This window comes from Metarhizium robertsii (genome assembly GCF_000187425.2).
Source record: "Metarhizium robertsii ARSEF 23 chromosome Unknown MAA_Scf_3, whole genome shotgun sequence".
Taxonomy (NCBI): domain Eukaryota; kingdom Fungi; phylum Ascomycota; class Sordariomycetes; order Hypocreales; family Clavicipitaceae; genus Metarhizium; species Metarhizium robertsii.
Genome location: NW_011942171.1, coordinates 1,574,478 through 1,589,858, shown reverse-complemented (window position 1 = coordinate 1,589,858; position 15,381 = coordinate 1,574,478). Strand labels below are relative to the sequence as shown.

Below are 15,381 nucleotides of genomic sequence, written 5' to 3'. Positions count from 1 at the left end.
ATATTAACTATGTATGTCTCTTCCCCACCAAGTTCTCTTTGGATAAAAGACGCACTCCAAGTTGGGATCCACTGGGAGAAGCACTGCTCCGTTCTGGCGGAGGGGATCTTAGGAGGGGGAGCCGCCCATCTACCTATTACATACATGGTATCTTTTCTCCTGCACCAGGGTGACATAGCAAGGGTATCGACCAAGATGTGTGAGTGGAGCAACTACACCAATAGGTTTGGGAAAGCTGTGAGTGGATGATTTTGATATTTCACGAGCCTGCGGTTCATTCACGAAGTGTCAAAGTTGATGCGGTCTTCCTGAGGAGCTGGACGAGAATGCCGGGTGTTTCTTTGCCCATCCACACGAGATCTCTCAACATCCGGACATACTTTCTTAACCCCCTCCACCTGGTCCAATGCTGTTATCGGTACGAGTCTTAGGCATCGCAAGCTGTGGCCTGGGGCGAGGATGGACCTTTAGAACCTTCGCTTGGCCAGTTGAAGTCGGAAAGAAGACCCGTTGAAGAGGAGCGTGTCAGGCTGATGAGCCCCAATATGACATTGCTATGGATCGAGTCGAGCCAGATTGCCATATTAGATTACTATTGCACCTTGACAAGTCAGCCGTGGAAGATCTAATGTGACACTGTCCGAGACTCCAGCGGGTGTACATACAACATCATTGGGATTGGGGGCATTTCCTCTCAACTATGAGCCCTGTACCATGTGGAGGACCCCCCGCATAGTTAATCTGGATGCAGCTCAGCCAAACTTCCAATGCATGGTGATGAGGATTGAGGGCTTCTAATTACCCCTGTAACCGTTACAATCCAATAGCTGAGGACGCCGAGATTTTCTATGTACCACGTACATGGACATATCACTTTTTCCAAGGACGAGGGCTGGGCTACCTTGAGCTCTTTGCCACCTGTTGTTGGGTTTGAAGAAAGGCGGCACAAAACGTCTTGATGTGATTATGTACTTTCATACCCAAGCATTGAACCGTAACCTGCGTGGAGGTTCATTCAGCTGGGGACTTCAACGCACATGTCATTGAGGACAACACCGCCGCCGTTTCTCTGGGCTATTATTACTGTGCGGGATTGTTTGCGAGACCCCCGAGTCCTGTTTCCTCCCCAAGACAGCCTGACCGCAAGATAATTAGGCATTCCTCATCTTTCTGGAACCCTGAGTCGTTGCGAATCCGACCATTTCTCCCATCCTGTGGGTATTCCTTCAATCCGGGTCCTCCAGTTATCGCTTGGCAAACTGACTGCAGGTGGTGGTAGTACATGGGAACATTTTGCATCCACTCGAAGTGCTACTGTTGACTGGTTGCGGAGTACACGAGAGAACAGAACTACTAGGGTAGTTAAATGCTGCCCCGTATCAGAAGACACAGCCGCATTTTTTGGGTTCATTGGTATTGGCCGTCGAATTTTCAACTCTTGATATCCTGTATTCGGCGGGACATGTGCCTCAGCTATTCCGACGAGGATTGTTCTGTTCACTGGAATGCGTGTCAACAGTATCTATCTAGTATTGTGCAGCCCCGAATCAACTGACACCCAAGGCACCTACCTACCTAGGTAGCTATGTAGGTAGGTAGGAAGCTAGCTTGGTCTCCGCTACTCACACTATAGGTGGTCGCTCATTGTAGGGACCATGCAAATAGTGCATGCTCAGCAGGCGTCGCCCCTGGCCGGAGAGGAGTGTGGTGATTTGGAGGCTGCCGGGTTCAACACCGACTGATTGACTCGGGAGCCCAGTTCTGCCCTCGTTGGTTACAGAGTAGCTTAATCCGGGAAAAGGCACACGGCTCGAAGACTGTTCCACAAACAACACGTTTTGGTAGGGGTGATAGAGCTTTGTCACCGCCCGGCACAACGACCTAGGTACGTAGTTGACCGAATGGCGACGCGAGCAACACGATAAACAGGGACTTGAAGCATTTCCACGAGCTCATCTCCCACCGAAAGCACACGAAGCAATCACAATGCGGCTTACGTGTATACATATTGCCCGATGCCACAATAGTAATGCCTCAACTAGCCTGCCGTGACCCCTGATAGACGGCAAAGAGATTCGCAGTCCAAGACAAAGCAAATCGAAATGGCATGGATTCATCACGGACCCTGCTTTGTGCGCATACTCGGGAAAGTGAAGGCATATTTCTGTCACAGCACGGGCTTATCAACAGGGAAGCCATGCGCCGAATGGATTGCATGGACCACAGGACGGATGAATAGTACTGTGTACTATGGAGCACGGAGTAGGTGCAGTTTGGAGCAACATGTGGCAGGGGCAGGGCGCGCAAACATTCCTCTCCACCTCCCAGTTCATTGCAACATGTTAAGCCTGCAGTTCTCGTACATTGTACGGAGTACGGCGTCTTTTTCTCATCGGCTCTGAGGCGTAGGGAGGCGGCTTTGATTGCCGATTTCAATCCATTATCTCCCAAGTTGCTCCTACGGGGTACCGCCAACCTCTCCCCCCCTCATTCCAGGATCTTGATGCCAAAAAACAAGAGCAAAAAGCTAGGGAGCGACAGAGCAACTAGAACTCTGCCAGAGAGATCAGGAGGCCAGCCCAGGAATAGTCCCCCCCTGTCGGGCTCCACCGACCTCGCTGCTTGTGTTGGGGAGCCCGGAGGCTGTCTAGGACGCATCTCCGTGGCCAGAGCTCTTCATCGGCGACGTTTGACAAGACGGGCGATTGATGTACGTACTGAGGTGGGAGGAAGGTTGAATATTGGGCTCCGCGGGCCTTGTCAAAATATGGGTTAACTCAAGTGAGGGGTGAGCAGATGCTTTTGCTAAAGTATATCCACTACCTACTTAGGTATGTACACAGCATTGTATGTATGGTATGTATGGTATTTAGGTGAGTGAGTACTACTCAGCACCTAGATGTACGGACAGTATTTGAGAGTTGCTTCATTCGTATTGATTCTGATGCCAGCCCAGGCAGACACCGATGCAGACACCGATGCAGACGCGGACGCGCAGACAAGAAGGTTGACGACAGCAACTGGCACGCTGGTAGCGAGAGTCCGTCCTCAGCGAAGACTCAAATTGGGGCATGGATGTCAACGGTATGGTAGTGAGTACGGAGTACATGTCAATACCTGACTGACTGCACGCTCGCACACCACGGCATGAGATCCACTGTCAAGGTTTGCGAGGTCTCTCAGGTCTCTCAGGTCTCCCAGGCCCAGACCTTGCCTCCACCCCCCTTCTGCTAAGGACAGTCCACTCTGCTGCACCCCCCGGGCTGTCCGGCTCTGGCTCTGGGTCTCGCTGTTCAGCCCTTCGGAGCTAGTATCAGTAGTCTCTCTGGTGGTTGCTTGACGTTCTGGACAATTGGGAGGACGACCTGGGGGCCTGTATCTGTACTTTGGCATCCCGTCGCAACCCATGTCCTGTCAAGGACGCTAGCACCCAAACGACACCCCCCCGGACCGTCTCTGGTGTCTGGACGCTTGTCGTCGTCGTCGGTCAGCTAAGTCTACGAGAGAATGTCGTGTGTACCACCCGGCTTCCGGGGGCAGGGGCTGGTAAAGGGACGCAGAGAAGAGAGATTGAACCAGGGTGAGATAAGTATGAAGTACATGCGTCCAATTGAGACCTGGCACCTTCAGCTCAAGAGGGTGAGCAAAGATATATACATTGTGTGTGACACCCGCAAGTTCCAACATTTCATTTTCTGGATATTCCACACTCGGTGCTTGCCTCTGTCTCTTTTCCTTTTGTATTTGATTCAAGGCAGTAGAGGCACGGAACAGACTTCAACTCGAAGCGCTGTGCGCATCCAGTCACCTCTCATATACCTTTGTACCTATTACCCAAGGTTCCAAAAGAGACACCGAAAACCTTAAAAACAGCATCCCATATCCGGTCGAGGATACAAGTTTTTCTCTCTCTCTCTCTCTCGGAGCGTTATTCGGCCCAGAATTACGATAGTTTACGACTCAAGGGGGAGCACAAGCGACGGCAGAAATCCTTGGGCTTTGGAGCGAAGTGTCGAGATAGTAGTGCAACCTGCGAAGAAGAGTGCTCCGCCGTCGAATCGCTCACTCATCATACCTTTGGGTTGGACATTGAGCATACAAGTTGCCGCAACGTGAACCGCCAACGCAGGGCTTGACTTCTCATCGCCGACAATCTGGCGCTACGTCTAAAAGGCAACCAAGACCCGGGCAGTGTCGGTAGGATCCTCAGCTGTCATCCCCTCTCGCTCCTGACATCTTGATTTTCGACCTGGGGACATTGCGACCCTCGACTCTTTGCTCGTGGGGGTCTCATCGCGCTTGCACCCGAACACACCCCTCTCTCCCTCTCTCCAAGCAAAACTCAAGGCAAGAGGCCCAGACGGATCCGCCAAGTGGATTTTTTGACGTCTTTTTGAGTTCGGCTTGGACGACTCGCCATCGCAGCCTTTTCACCTCAGAGCCGCACAGTCTCTGTGGCCAGTCAGTCTGTCCTGCGAGCATAGCACGTCTTGGCCAAGTCAATCGACTCCCTCAGCTCCAGACTTGGGCCGTCGGTTTTTGCATACCAAACAAGACAGGCATCCACGCCTCCAAGTCCCACTCCCGTCAACCAGGGTCAGCCCCTCCGCCTGGCGGCACGATACTCGAGAGTCGAGTCTGGCCGTTCCCGGACAGTCAAGTCGTCTTGTCTCGCTCTTGTCCTAGTCGGCTGTTGACTTCTACGACCTCTTTCCATACTTGGGTCGCTCCTGCTCTTGCTCTCGCGAGTTTGCGCTTCGGTTTGACTTTTTTTCCATCCCCCGAAATACTGCGAACGGACCTTCTTGGTATTCCGTCTCCCGACCTGTCTGGGTTCGCCTAGTCAGCCTACTTGACGAACTTGGCAGGTTTATTGCTATTCGCGTCTCGCTACCCTTCACGGGAAGAAAGTAATTACCTACTTCACAATACGTTTCTGCGCTTGTCCAGGCGACTACAGGTGAAGACCTGCGACCGGCCTGCAACCTTGATTTTAAACTTCTGCGACGGGCACAAACTAAGGCAGTCGCTGGCGCTCTTCTCAACTTAGACCACCTCACCCACTGCTCTTTTTTTTTTTGTTTTCCATCTTCTGGGCTAGTGGCACGCTTTCAAAGACGAATTATTTCAATCCCGGACCAAGTTTCCCGTTCTCCCAGTCTTGTGGTTTTCCGACTGGCACTCAGTAGTGGTGCCTCACCTCCCATACGGACTTTGTGCTTGCGTCGCAACACCTACTTATATATCCAGTCCTGTGAAGAACCCGTCCACCTTCTTCGCCTGACACACCATCCTTTGCATCCGCAAATCTTTACTCTCTGTCGGGTATTCTCGATTCTTGTTGATCACAACGAGCCTCCGAACCGACCTCAGCTCTCGGCGCCGTCTTTGGTGACAGAGAATTCACCAACGCAATAAATCGTCTACAACCGTTGGAAAAAGCGGACAAGCAAGTCATCCTATTGACATTCTAATCTATCACTTTGCTGAACAAACAGCCTTCGAATCCACCACGTTCGAAAACCGCTGGTACAAGCTGAACTACAATGGAAGTGTCGTCCAGTTTTTCATCTCGACGCTCAGCGGCAGGCTCATTACCACCATTTTCTCTGCCACCGCCAAATGAAGTTCCCAGTATGGCTCTATTCACTCACCGTCCCTCGTCCCCGTTTGGTTTTTTCCCGTCCAGCCCTCTGACCTCCTCTCCAGGAGCTAGCGATGGTCTCAGCCCAGGCTTGTCTAGCGTAAATACCGCCAGCTCTCAAGGCTCTCAAGCACACGGAAACATGCAGTATACGTATAGCGCCAACGTCCACGGCACATGGCCTACGCCAGGCACCTCGAACTACAGCGTTGGCGGCACTTCGCCAGATCAATCCTACGGCGGCCATCGCTCGTCAATCTATGGTCAGCCGCCTACGATGGGTTTTGGAAATCCACGCAGTTCACAGTCTCCTGCTACCGGGGGTGAAGGTCTTCCGCCGCCTCCCTTCAACAATGTTCATCAGCCATTTCAAACGTCGATTTCTGGAGGGGGCGGAAGCGGTGGCCAGGACAGCCACCACATCTCCGGCCAGGCGCCACCACAGGGCGCCATGTTGAGCTCAACTCAACCTCACGCGGCGGGAAGTGCTCCAGCTCCCGTGGACCCTTATTCTCACTCCAGACCACCCAGCAACCCGAGCTACTACCCTGCTTCGTCTGCGACGCAGCAGGCGAGCTTCTCATCGTATGCTGGGCCTCAGCAGCCATCTCCAACGGGTACCAGCCCCGGATCTCGGGGCCTGGGTCACTCAGCCATGGCGCCCCCTTACCGACCATATGGCTCTTATCAACCACTGACCACGATGAATGGCCCTGTCATGTCCAACATTCACCAACCCGGATCACAGTTATCCATGATTCCTGCCATGGGCGTGCCACCTGGCTACAATCACCAGATGATGTATGGTCACCATCCTCAGCCTCAACCACAGTCTGAGCGTCCGTTCAAGTGCGATCAGTGCACGCAGTCCTTTAGTAGAAACCATGACTTGAAGAGGCATAAGAGAATCCACTTGGCCGTCAAGCCTTTCCCATGCTCGTTCTGCAGCAAGAGCTTCTCTCGCAAGGACGCGCTCAAGGTTAGTGGTCCACCCCCTTCCGCAGCTTGCCGTGTGTGACCCGTGTGCAACACGGCCATGGAACCGTACTGACCGTGTGTTGCACCTACAGAGACACCGACTCGTCAAGGGTTGTGAAAACAAGAGCAACGAGGCGGCTGCTGCTGATGATGCTGCCGCCCAAGAGCGAGCGGGTGAAGGCGACGACGACCGATCCTCGCTGGGCAAGGAGGTTTAACATTCAGGTTGGACTGTTTATGTGCATGGTGTGTGATGGGTTCTCGGAGTAGGGTGTAACCAGATTTTTGTCTTGAAAGCACGGCGAATGGACGGTTTAAAGACGGCAAGGGAGCAGAAATTATCATGGGAAACTGGGGTTACCGGCGTCTTCGGAACTTTGTTTTGAAATTCCCCCCAGGAACGGCAGCACCGGGGTGTAATGTCTACATGGACCGGGCGGCACTACAGGAGCCCGCGCAATGGCCGAGCCCTAGGTACGGACGTACAGTATCAGGTTTACGGACCGAGATTGGGCAATGAAAGGCTTCATGTGTTGAAGGATGGTTTATTTTTTGTTGTTGGCTCTGGTATATCAACCGGGTGTTTTCTGCAAAGTGAGAATCAAAGCATCTCTACCAACGTGGATAGGGAGATGATTTTTTTTCCCGGCTCTTTTTGCTACAGGAAAACGGAAAAAAGACGTGGCGGCAACGCGAGCCTCACATGGTCTGGTCTACCACTCTTCATCCTCGTTGGCTTTTTGGTTAAAAACAAAAAACGAGGGGGGAAAGAAGAGGGAGACAGAGACGTGAGAGGAGAGGCCTAGGGCTGGTTTTCTGAGAGTTGTGTAACTAAGAGTCGGGAATTGACTGAAGTCTACACAGTCTCTCGGAACAGACTAGGCCTGTGTATCTATGTATTGTGTGCTCACGCAAATACTTCTTTGTACATTGCTTTTTGGACCGGGTTTGGGCAACTTTTCGGATAGTGACATGACTTTTTCTGTCTTGTTTTCTTTTTGATGCTTTCTTTTGGGTTTGCTGTTTTTTTTTTGGTGTTGGTCCTAGTTTGTATGGTTAGGGACGGGAATAAGTAGTACCTCCCTCTGGCTACCAGAGGAGCCAAAGTATTTTTTTTTCTTCACACGATAATGTGGACTCGGTCAAAGGGTGCATGTGAATGTGTCTTGGATGTAGTTGCCGGGGGACGTGAGGACTTGGGGGACTTGGGGAACCAGGGGAACCGGGGACCTAGGTGACTTGGGGCCAGTTTTTGTTTCGTCTGGTTGGGAACAAAGACACATCTCGGGGACCGGGGTCCGGCCCAACCCAGAGGAATGGATGAAGAAAATCGCCATGTGATCAGGGTGCTCGGTAAGGAAGGGAGCTTGCTTTTTGCGCAGGAACATGTTGTTTAGTGTTTTGTTTTTTTCATTCTTCATTCTTGTCTTGTGGCCACGCGAGCAACTGGGCCAAGACCCAATGCCCAAAGGCCCAAGACGGACTTGGGTGCGGCAGGGTTTCCATGTAATGTGTCATGTGCCTTGTTTTGGAAAGGCAACGATGGGTTTTGGTTCAACGCTGGCATTCATTGTACGGAGTACGTGTGGGCGTATGGACAGCTCTTTGGGATAGGGAGTTGGCAGTGGGTGATTTGGGAGGGTGGTTGTTTCCGTGATTCTCGTTCTTTTTGGGAGTTTGCTGCTGCAAGACGTGGTTGTGCAAGGTGTGCAAGTCGGGCTGGTGGGTGTGGTCAGTGGCCGTCTATCTGCCGCTGGGAGGCGCGTGCATATGTATGTATGTATGTATGTGTGCCGACTGGATGGATGGGGCGGCGGCGATCTGTGCTGGTAGGAGGCACGCGGGGCCGTGAAGAATACAACAATGGACCAGAGAGTTGTGAGGAGTTTTATTTTGCCGAGAGATTGTTGGGTGTGGGCGCGGCTATTTGAAGATGAGTGGTTTTCTTGTCTTTTTTCTTCTCTTCTCGACCTGCCTGGGTTTACTACCTGCTATGCGAGTACAAGATGTCAAAGTCAAGTTGGTGAGTCAGCAGGATGGACGACCGCCTGTACAGTACGGAGTAGGCAAAGGGCCAAGGCCAAGCATTGGCTAAACTCTAACTTAATCGCGGTCGACCCCCCCCCTCCTTCTTGGCCAGAGCCAGGCCCCACTCTTGTCCGGGGCGCGGAGAGGGTCAATCCGGGGTTTTTTCTTGGTTTTTTTACCACTTTGTAATTTTTCTGATCTTGGCTGGCCCCCCGGTTTTTCCTCTCTTGGGCACGCCAAGCCCAGGTATTTATGCGGCGCGGAGAGAGTGGCATTGCTTGTGGGCCGGGCTGGGTGGCAGCCAGGACGTGCGGTAGGATTTTGAGATGGGCGAGATTCCTGTCGAGGGGTACATACATACATGCCGGAGGCGGCCGTGGTCGAGCTTGTGTGGCCTTTGTTGTGCTGTGCGACGGCAAGCTCTGCATTTTGGGGACGTCTACTCCGTGTACGGCTTTGGGGGATTGGCGCGAGTGGAACGGCGTGGCGTTCCGGAGCTGATGTATTGCGAGACTGGTTGTTGTAAAACAGGGTTTATAGCAGAAAGGTCTAGTTGAATTGATTAGAGGTGTAGGTTCTTTCTGTAATGGTATAGCCCTGAAAACAGTATATACCTTATCTTGGAAATTTAACTAGATGAAGAATTATATTATTTTAGTGGCCTCTATTTAGCAATATACTTAAAAAACCCTTTGCTAAACCTTGTAACTAGTAGTAGAGAGAACATATATATAATGAAGCACCATTTTTATAATATAGTAGCTACAAGTCTGCTTCTATAATTTAACCTTGTGGCTTAAAATCTTATTAACCCAAACCCTAAAGCCTAATTATGGGAGTAAATATAATATAGTAGATTTAATACAATAAAAAGGGGCTCCGAGTCACGTGACTTATAAGGGATCTCCTGCAAGTCACGCGATCCCTATTATTAGCCATGTAGGTTAGGGCTGCCAAGAGTCGCCTTCTAATATAATTACCGGAAAAGTAGGTTAGTTATAAGACAAATATAATTCGAACCGTTTAACTACAGCGGCCCGTACTAAATATTAGTATAAAACGTATTATTTTAGCTAGAAAACAAGTATTTTAAAAAAAAGTAAAAAATACCAAGACTGGGGTTCGAACCCAGGCATCTTTCGATAGTAGAGATTATGCCAAAAAACACTTAAATCTACCGCCTTAAACCACTCGGCCATCTTGGTTGATTGTCATTTTTCTCTTAATTTGCATTATCAAGGGTTCACAATTCGCACCTAGTCAAGTCGACTTCTTGGCACTTGGTGGAACCGCGTTGAACGTAAAGGCAAAGGTGGGGCTAGGTTGGCTGTTAAGATGCTTTATAAGGCCTTGTTATTAAATTAAGAAGCTAAATTAATTAGTACTTTATAGAAATAGACCATCTCCTTTAGCGCCGTGTGCTGGGAAATGCACATGTCCCCCATTTTGTCTTTTTATGCTGTCCAGGCATTCATGTTTCTTTTGATGCCACGGCCTTTTCGCGGACCCTCGGCCTGATGGTTTCGTGAGGCTTGACCCGATGACGATGGCCTCAATGTTCTGAAAGACGGACCAGCTCCTTCGCCAGCACATGTCGTCCGTCACGACTTTCCCGAGTCCTTCTGTCCTTGTTCAGAGAGGTTATGTAGTCTTGATCCGTGGTGGCATCCATCTGTTTTGGCGTGGGACAGGGCCAGACAGAGGTCAAGACGGGGGTTGCGGGACGAGAAGCCATGGAAGCTTTCAATTTTGTCTTCTTGTTCCCTGCGCACGGGCAAATTCTCGTTGTTGTTGCTGCTGCTGCTACTGTCATAATGTCTTCCCCGTGCGCCGGCTGCGAGTTGCGACGACGACGACGACGACAAGACCAGACTCTGCAGCTTCATCGTCCCAACCGGGCTAGTGCCAGCACTTGACCGAGCTGAAAGGCGCCCATCGCAATCCCACGCTGCACAATCCCGGCCTGTCGTCTTCCCGCAGCGTGTGTATGCCCCTTGGCAAGCGCCACCATGCCGTGTGACCGCACTTGCCCGTCCAGAAAAAAAAGTCGCGACAACATTTCAAGTTTCATCAATCTCGTGCTTCCCCGTGTTTTGATTCTCTCAACTGCGGCGGGCGTGCCAGAGGTGAACCGACGAAATCTCTATCCTGGCGCAGACGAGCGACCCAATGCGTCCATCTGGTCTTTTTCGCCTTTTGTCCCTCGGCCTCGCGGCGTCGGCGCACCGTCCGCCGCCGACCGCGCGCCCCGGGGCCCTCATGCACTGTGCCTTGAGGGGAACTCGGTGAGCAAGGATCGCATCGTGGTCGCGTCCACGTCCTTGTCCGTCGGTACTGCAACTACATGCGTGCTCGACGGGGGGAGGGAGGGGCCGGGGGTGTGTGTCTGCCGAGCCCATCTGGTGCCCCGGCTAAACATACTCGGTGCTTTTATATCGTCACTCTCAAACGACATTTTCCAAAAAATAAACAGCTCTCTCGTCTCGTAGCAGCAATTGGAAATATACACCGAATTCGAAGAAATAAACAACAGTTCAATCTCCAGTTCCTTCTTGCTCGTCTCGGCGCCTGCTGCCGCCCTGCGCAGAAACACCCCCTTTTGCATATATGTCCCTTGGGGATTTGCCCTCGGCGCCCCCAAGTCCAAATAGGCTCGTTCCGCTCCCGACGACGCGGCTACTTGCATCCATCCATTCCATCTTCCTTCGGATGTACTCGGCAAGGATACGCCACGGACCGAGTCGCCATGTACACACGGAGGACGGCGTACGTGTACCGCGTAGGGTTCGTCCACCCTCACCCTCACCCTCACCCTCGCACACGTGTCCATGACACAAGGAGCGGATCGTAATTTTTCTTAAATACAGAGGTGCTACAGCAGTCGCTTTGTTGGGCACGACTGCCTTGCCCCCTTTTATTCACGGAGCACGGAGTCCTTGCGTTTCTGTTCTTATTTTAGACGTGCTTGGGAAACGGGCCGCCCCGGATGCCCGCAGCGTCAGTGACCGAGGCGCGCGTTCTTGTCTGCTGTCGATGATACGACGGGCCAGCAGACGGTTTGAGCGCTTCTATGTGTCTTGGTTTTCCTCCTTGGGGGGGCGTTTCGCGGACAGGCGCAACGGCAGGAGTTCATCACGGTGGACTGCTATGCGCGAAGAAACAGAAGGGAACAAGGGCCGTCTTTGTTCTTGGCCCCCCCTGGGCTCCTTCGTACTGAGTACGGAGTACATACATCTTTGTCCTGCTCGTTGCGTGGGAGGGGCGTGCGTGTAATGGGGGATTGGTTACACGGCAGCTTTGGGTGACGTGACATGCTGCTGACATGGCCGTATTTCGAGCCACAGCTACTTTCTTTTCTCGGGGTGGGTACGGTGTTGATTGCCGTTTTTGTTTTTCGACCCTTTCTTTTCTGGATGGTGCGCTTTTCTTTTTGGTTCCTGGGGGAGGGTGGTGGTTTGATGCCCGGGCGAGTATGTATGGGCTTTGTGCCCGGCGTGGCACCGGGGCCGGGGAGTCGGTCTTTGTTTGATGGGGGACGTCACGTCGTCGGCTTGGTGGAGTTGGCTGGCTGCCGAGAATGTCAAGTGCGTTGTGAAGCGCTGTGCCGTGTATGATGCCGGCGACGGTGGTTCTGCCAACTTGCTGTATCTTGATGGCCCGGGACTCGGATCGGAGAGGCGTGTCGTGTGATTCTGCTGTAGACAGATGGTTTCGACGATTATGTGAGGGTGAATGAGCAGTGAAGGGATAGCTGGGAGAAGCTGCTTGGTAACACGCTTGAAACGCGTGCGGTTGGTGAGAATCACCCGACATTGGACGCCAGGCAGAGGAAGGCCCTTGCTTGAGCACGGCTGCTCCGTTGGTACAGGGTTTGCAATAGCAAGAGAATGTGTGAATGTGTGAATGTGTGAGCCATGCTTGGGTAGAACTTGGCATGTGCGTGACAACTACATGTTATAAGTGTGTTTTCAACACTCACCGTTCTATTCCTGTAAGATTCGTAGCAGCTACACACTTGATAAATGAGATCCGTGCTTATATAAAAATGGACTCGTTGGAGACAACTGTGTGTCAAAAACGCCCCATTTAAATACCAGCTGCTCTATTTATATACGATTCACAGCAACTACCGAGCTCAAGGGTGTGACTTGTCCTAGTCTAGATGAGAATGTCATATTCGTGACAACTACATATTAGTGGTCCTCCACCAACACTTGCTGCTTTATTCATGTAATGTTCGTGGCAGCTATCGACTATATGCATGTGATTCGTCCTTGACAGAAAATGACATGTCCGTATAACTACATATCAAGTGGCCTTTTATAAACATCAACTGCCCTATTCATACAATGTTCGCAGCGGCCACGGACTCTATGAACGTGATTTGTAAATAGAAACAACATGTTTGTACAACTACATGTGACAGGGCCCTCTTTGAACACCATCCGCTCCATCTACGCAATGTTTTCCGCAGCTACGGGCTGCATATATGTGACTCGTCCTTGTCTAAAAAAAGGATGTCATCTTTGTAATAATTACATGTTACATGGTCCTTTGTGAACATCATCTGCTCAGTCCACGCATGTGCGGTCCGTCTTTGTAGCCAAGGAATTCCACCTTGATATCAGCTGCATACCAACTGCATGCTAAAAGGGCCGCTTTATGAAACTGATACATCAAATGCGTGAGATGCAGTCCGCGCGTCTGGCTACTGAACGCCATGAACACATCGACGGGACAAGCACACATGTGCAAGACGCCGACATCTCTGGCCTCAACAGGGGCAGCTGCTGAAACAAAGTGCCTTGGTTTAACACATGGCACGGCTGAACAATGACTGCTCTTTGACTGTTTGGCTGTGTTGGATGCTGACTTGCAGCCCATTCTGTCGATTTAGTGACGGATATCCGGCACATGTTGATGTTGCATATGTTATTTCTGACAAAGTCCATGCTTGGCGTAAGCTCTGAAGACTCCTTGCGAGGCAGATACTTGAACAGAAGATGGACTGAGAGTTGTTAAAGGCACAGAAGATGAAGACGACTCTGGCGTACGTCACGCCGGGTCGTTTGGCTGGCTATATAAGGATGGCAACATTGCCCATGGTCAGGGAGGAATCTTCATCTTCCTCATCGCCATTACAGCTACACTTGGCTACACTTACCTACCTCCCTCCACTTTTCGAAATACTTCATCGTTGACACTTGAGCATACCACCACCCGCTTCTTAGCTTCAGAACACCTCTAGGCTCTGGCCAGACAACGAACCGGCTCCTTATATCTTTCAACAACGGGCATATACGGGACTTCGGTGACGACCCGCAACTCGCAATTGGGAAAATGTGCTGGTTTCTTGAATTTCTCTTGCGCTGCAACAGGTGCGGAAAGATTCTCAAGAGTATAGACATCCGGGAGGAAGTAGTAGTAGAAGCTTGCGATTCACCGGGAAATTGCCAAAGGTCTATCGCCTTCAAAGCTTTATGTCTTGTCGATTTTCGCCTGGTTACCTGTTTCCCATGCTGTGGCGAAGAGCAACCAGCACCTCCGCCACTGGCACCATCAGTCCACGGCAATTTGAGCGACGAAGAGATTCGGAGCCGCGTTCGTGCAGAAATGGGCCCTGTGACCGATGTGAAAGTACTCTATGCATCCCCGGGCGGCCAGGGACCTAGGGATGGACCTGCGGACACCATGGCAATACTCTCCGGGAAAAGAAATGGAACGACGGTTTACAGCTTGGGAACATTGGGCGGAGAATTCAACGCATTGTACGCGAGCCTACGGTTTCCAACTCATGGGTACACAGATGGTACATTTCTACACGAAATGTTCCGCATCACTCTTGAGTAGAGCAAGTCTTTTCACTCCTACTTCTACTTGTACCTTGCGCTCGTTTCTGCCAAACTACTTGGACCAGAGGATTGCACCACGACGCGGGCAGAGTTCGCTAGACTTCTGCCTATCTACCTGGGACACTCGACTCAACGCCTTTGTCTTTCTCACCAGCTCAACATTGTGAGCGGTTTCACTTATACCGGAACCGGAAAACGAGAGTGTGCAGCCGTGTGAGAACAAAGCATACAAAGCCGCTGCTACTGGTGGCTCTCATGACCCCTTGCACTTTCGGGTCTCAACACCTCCAACATTTTTATTAAAAATCGGCTAGAGTACTCGTCAGCTGATTACTCTTTTTTCGTCTTCTTCTTCTTCTTCTTCAGAAAAAAAAAAAAAAAGGCCATTTTCAAGGCGTATTCATTTCAACTTCTACCGGCTATTGCGAACATCACCAACGCAGCAATGTGCACAAACAAGTGTACTACAGGCGCTGCCGTACACCATACATGTGGGAAGGAATGGAGGAAACACTGGGTTAATTTACCGCGACGAGCGCAGTGTTGCTCGAGCATGAGCGTTCGGAGGAACATTATATAGGAAGGGAATTTGTACCCAGTCAAAAGGAACATACAAACTTGCGGCAGCCATCGTGCGGGCACATGTCGAGGACAATATCACGGCGATGAATGAACGGATATCGCACTCACCACGATGGGCTACATTCTGGGCCACAATCAGCGAGGTTTGGGGAGGGGAGGAACATGAGGCGGCACAATCATCTCTCGTCAAGGGCATCGACTGCATTCATATTGCGGCCCTGGTGGTGGACGCTACGAAACAAAGGACGATTGAACCGATTTGCCAAGTTTTTTCGTCATTTCTCTTTCTGTTTTGAT

The 15,381-nt window shown here is 51.3% G+C and overlaps 1 protein-coding gene across 1 annotated transcript; it reads left to right on the top strand.

Moving 5' to 3' along the window:
- Nucleotides 1-5,546: 5,546 nt before the first annotated feature.
- MAA_07377 (zinc finger domain-containing protein) lies at nucleotides 5,547-6,840 on the top strand (the record flags this gene model as incomplete). Its single annotated transcript, XM_007825375.1, has 2 exons — nucleotides 5,547-6,623; nucleotides 6,715-6,840. 2 exons carry the CDS (start codon nucleotides 5,547-5,549, stop codon nucleotides 6,838-6,840), a joined length of 1,203 nt encoding a protein of 400 aa, XP_007823566.1.
- Between the last annotated feature and the right edge of the window lie 8,541 nt (nucleotides 6,841-15,381).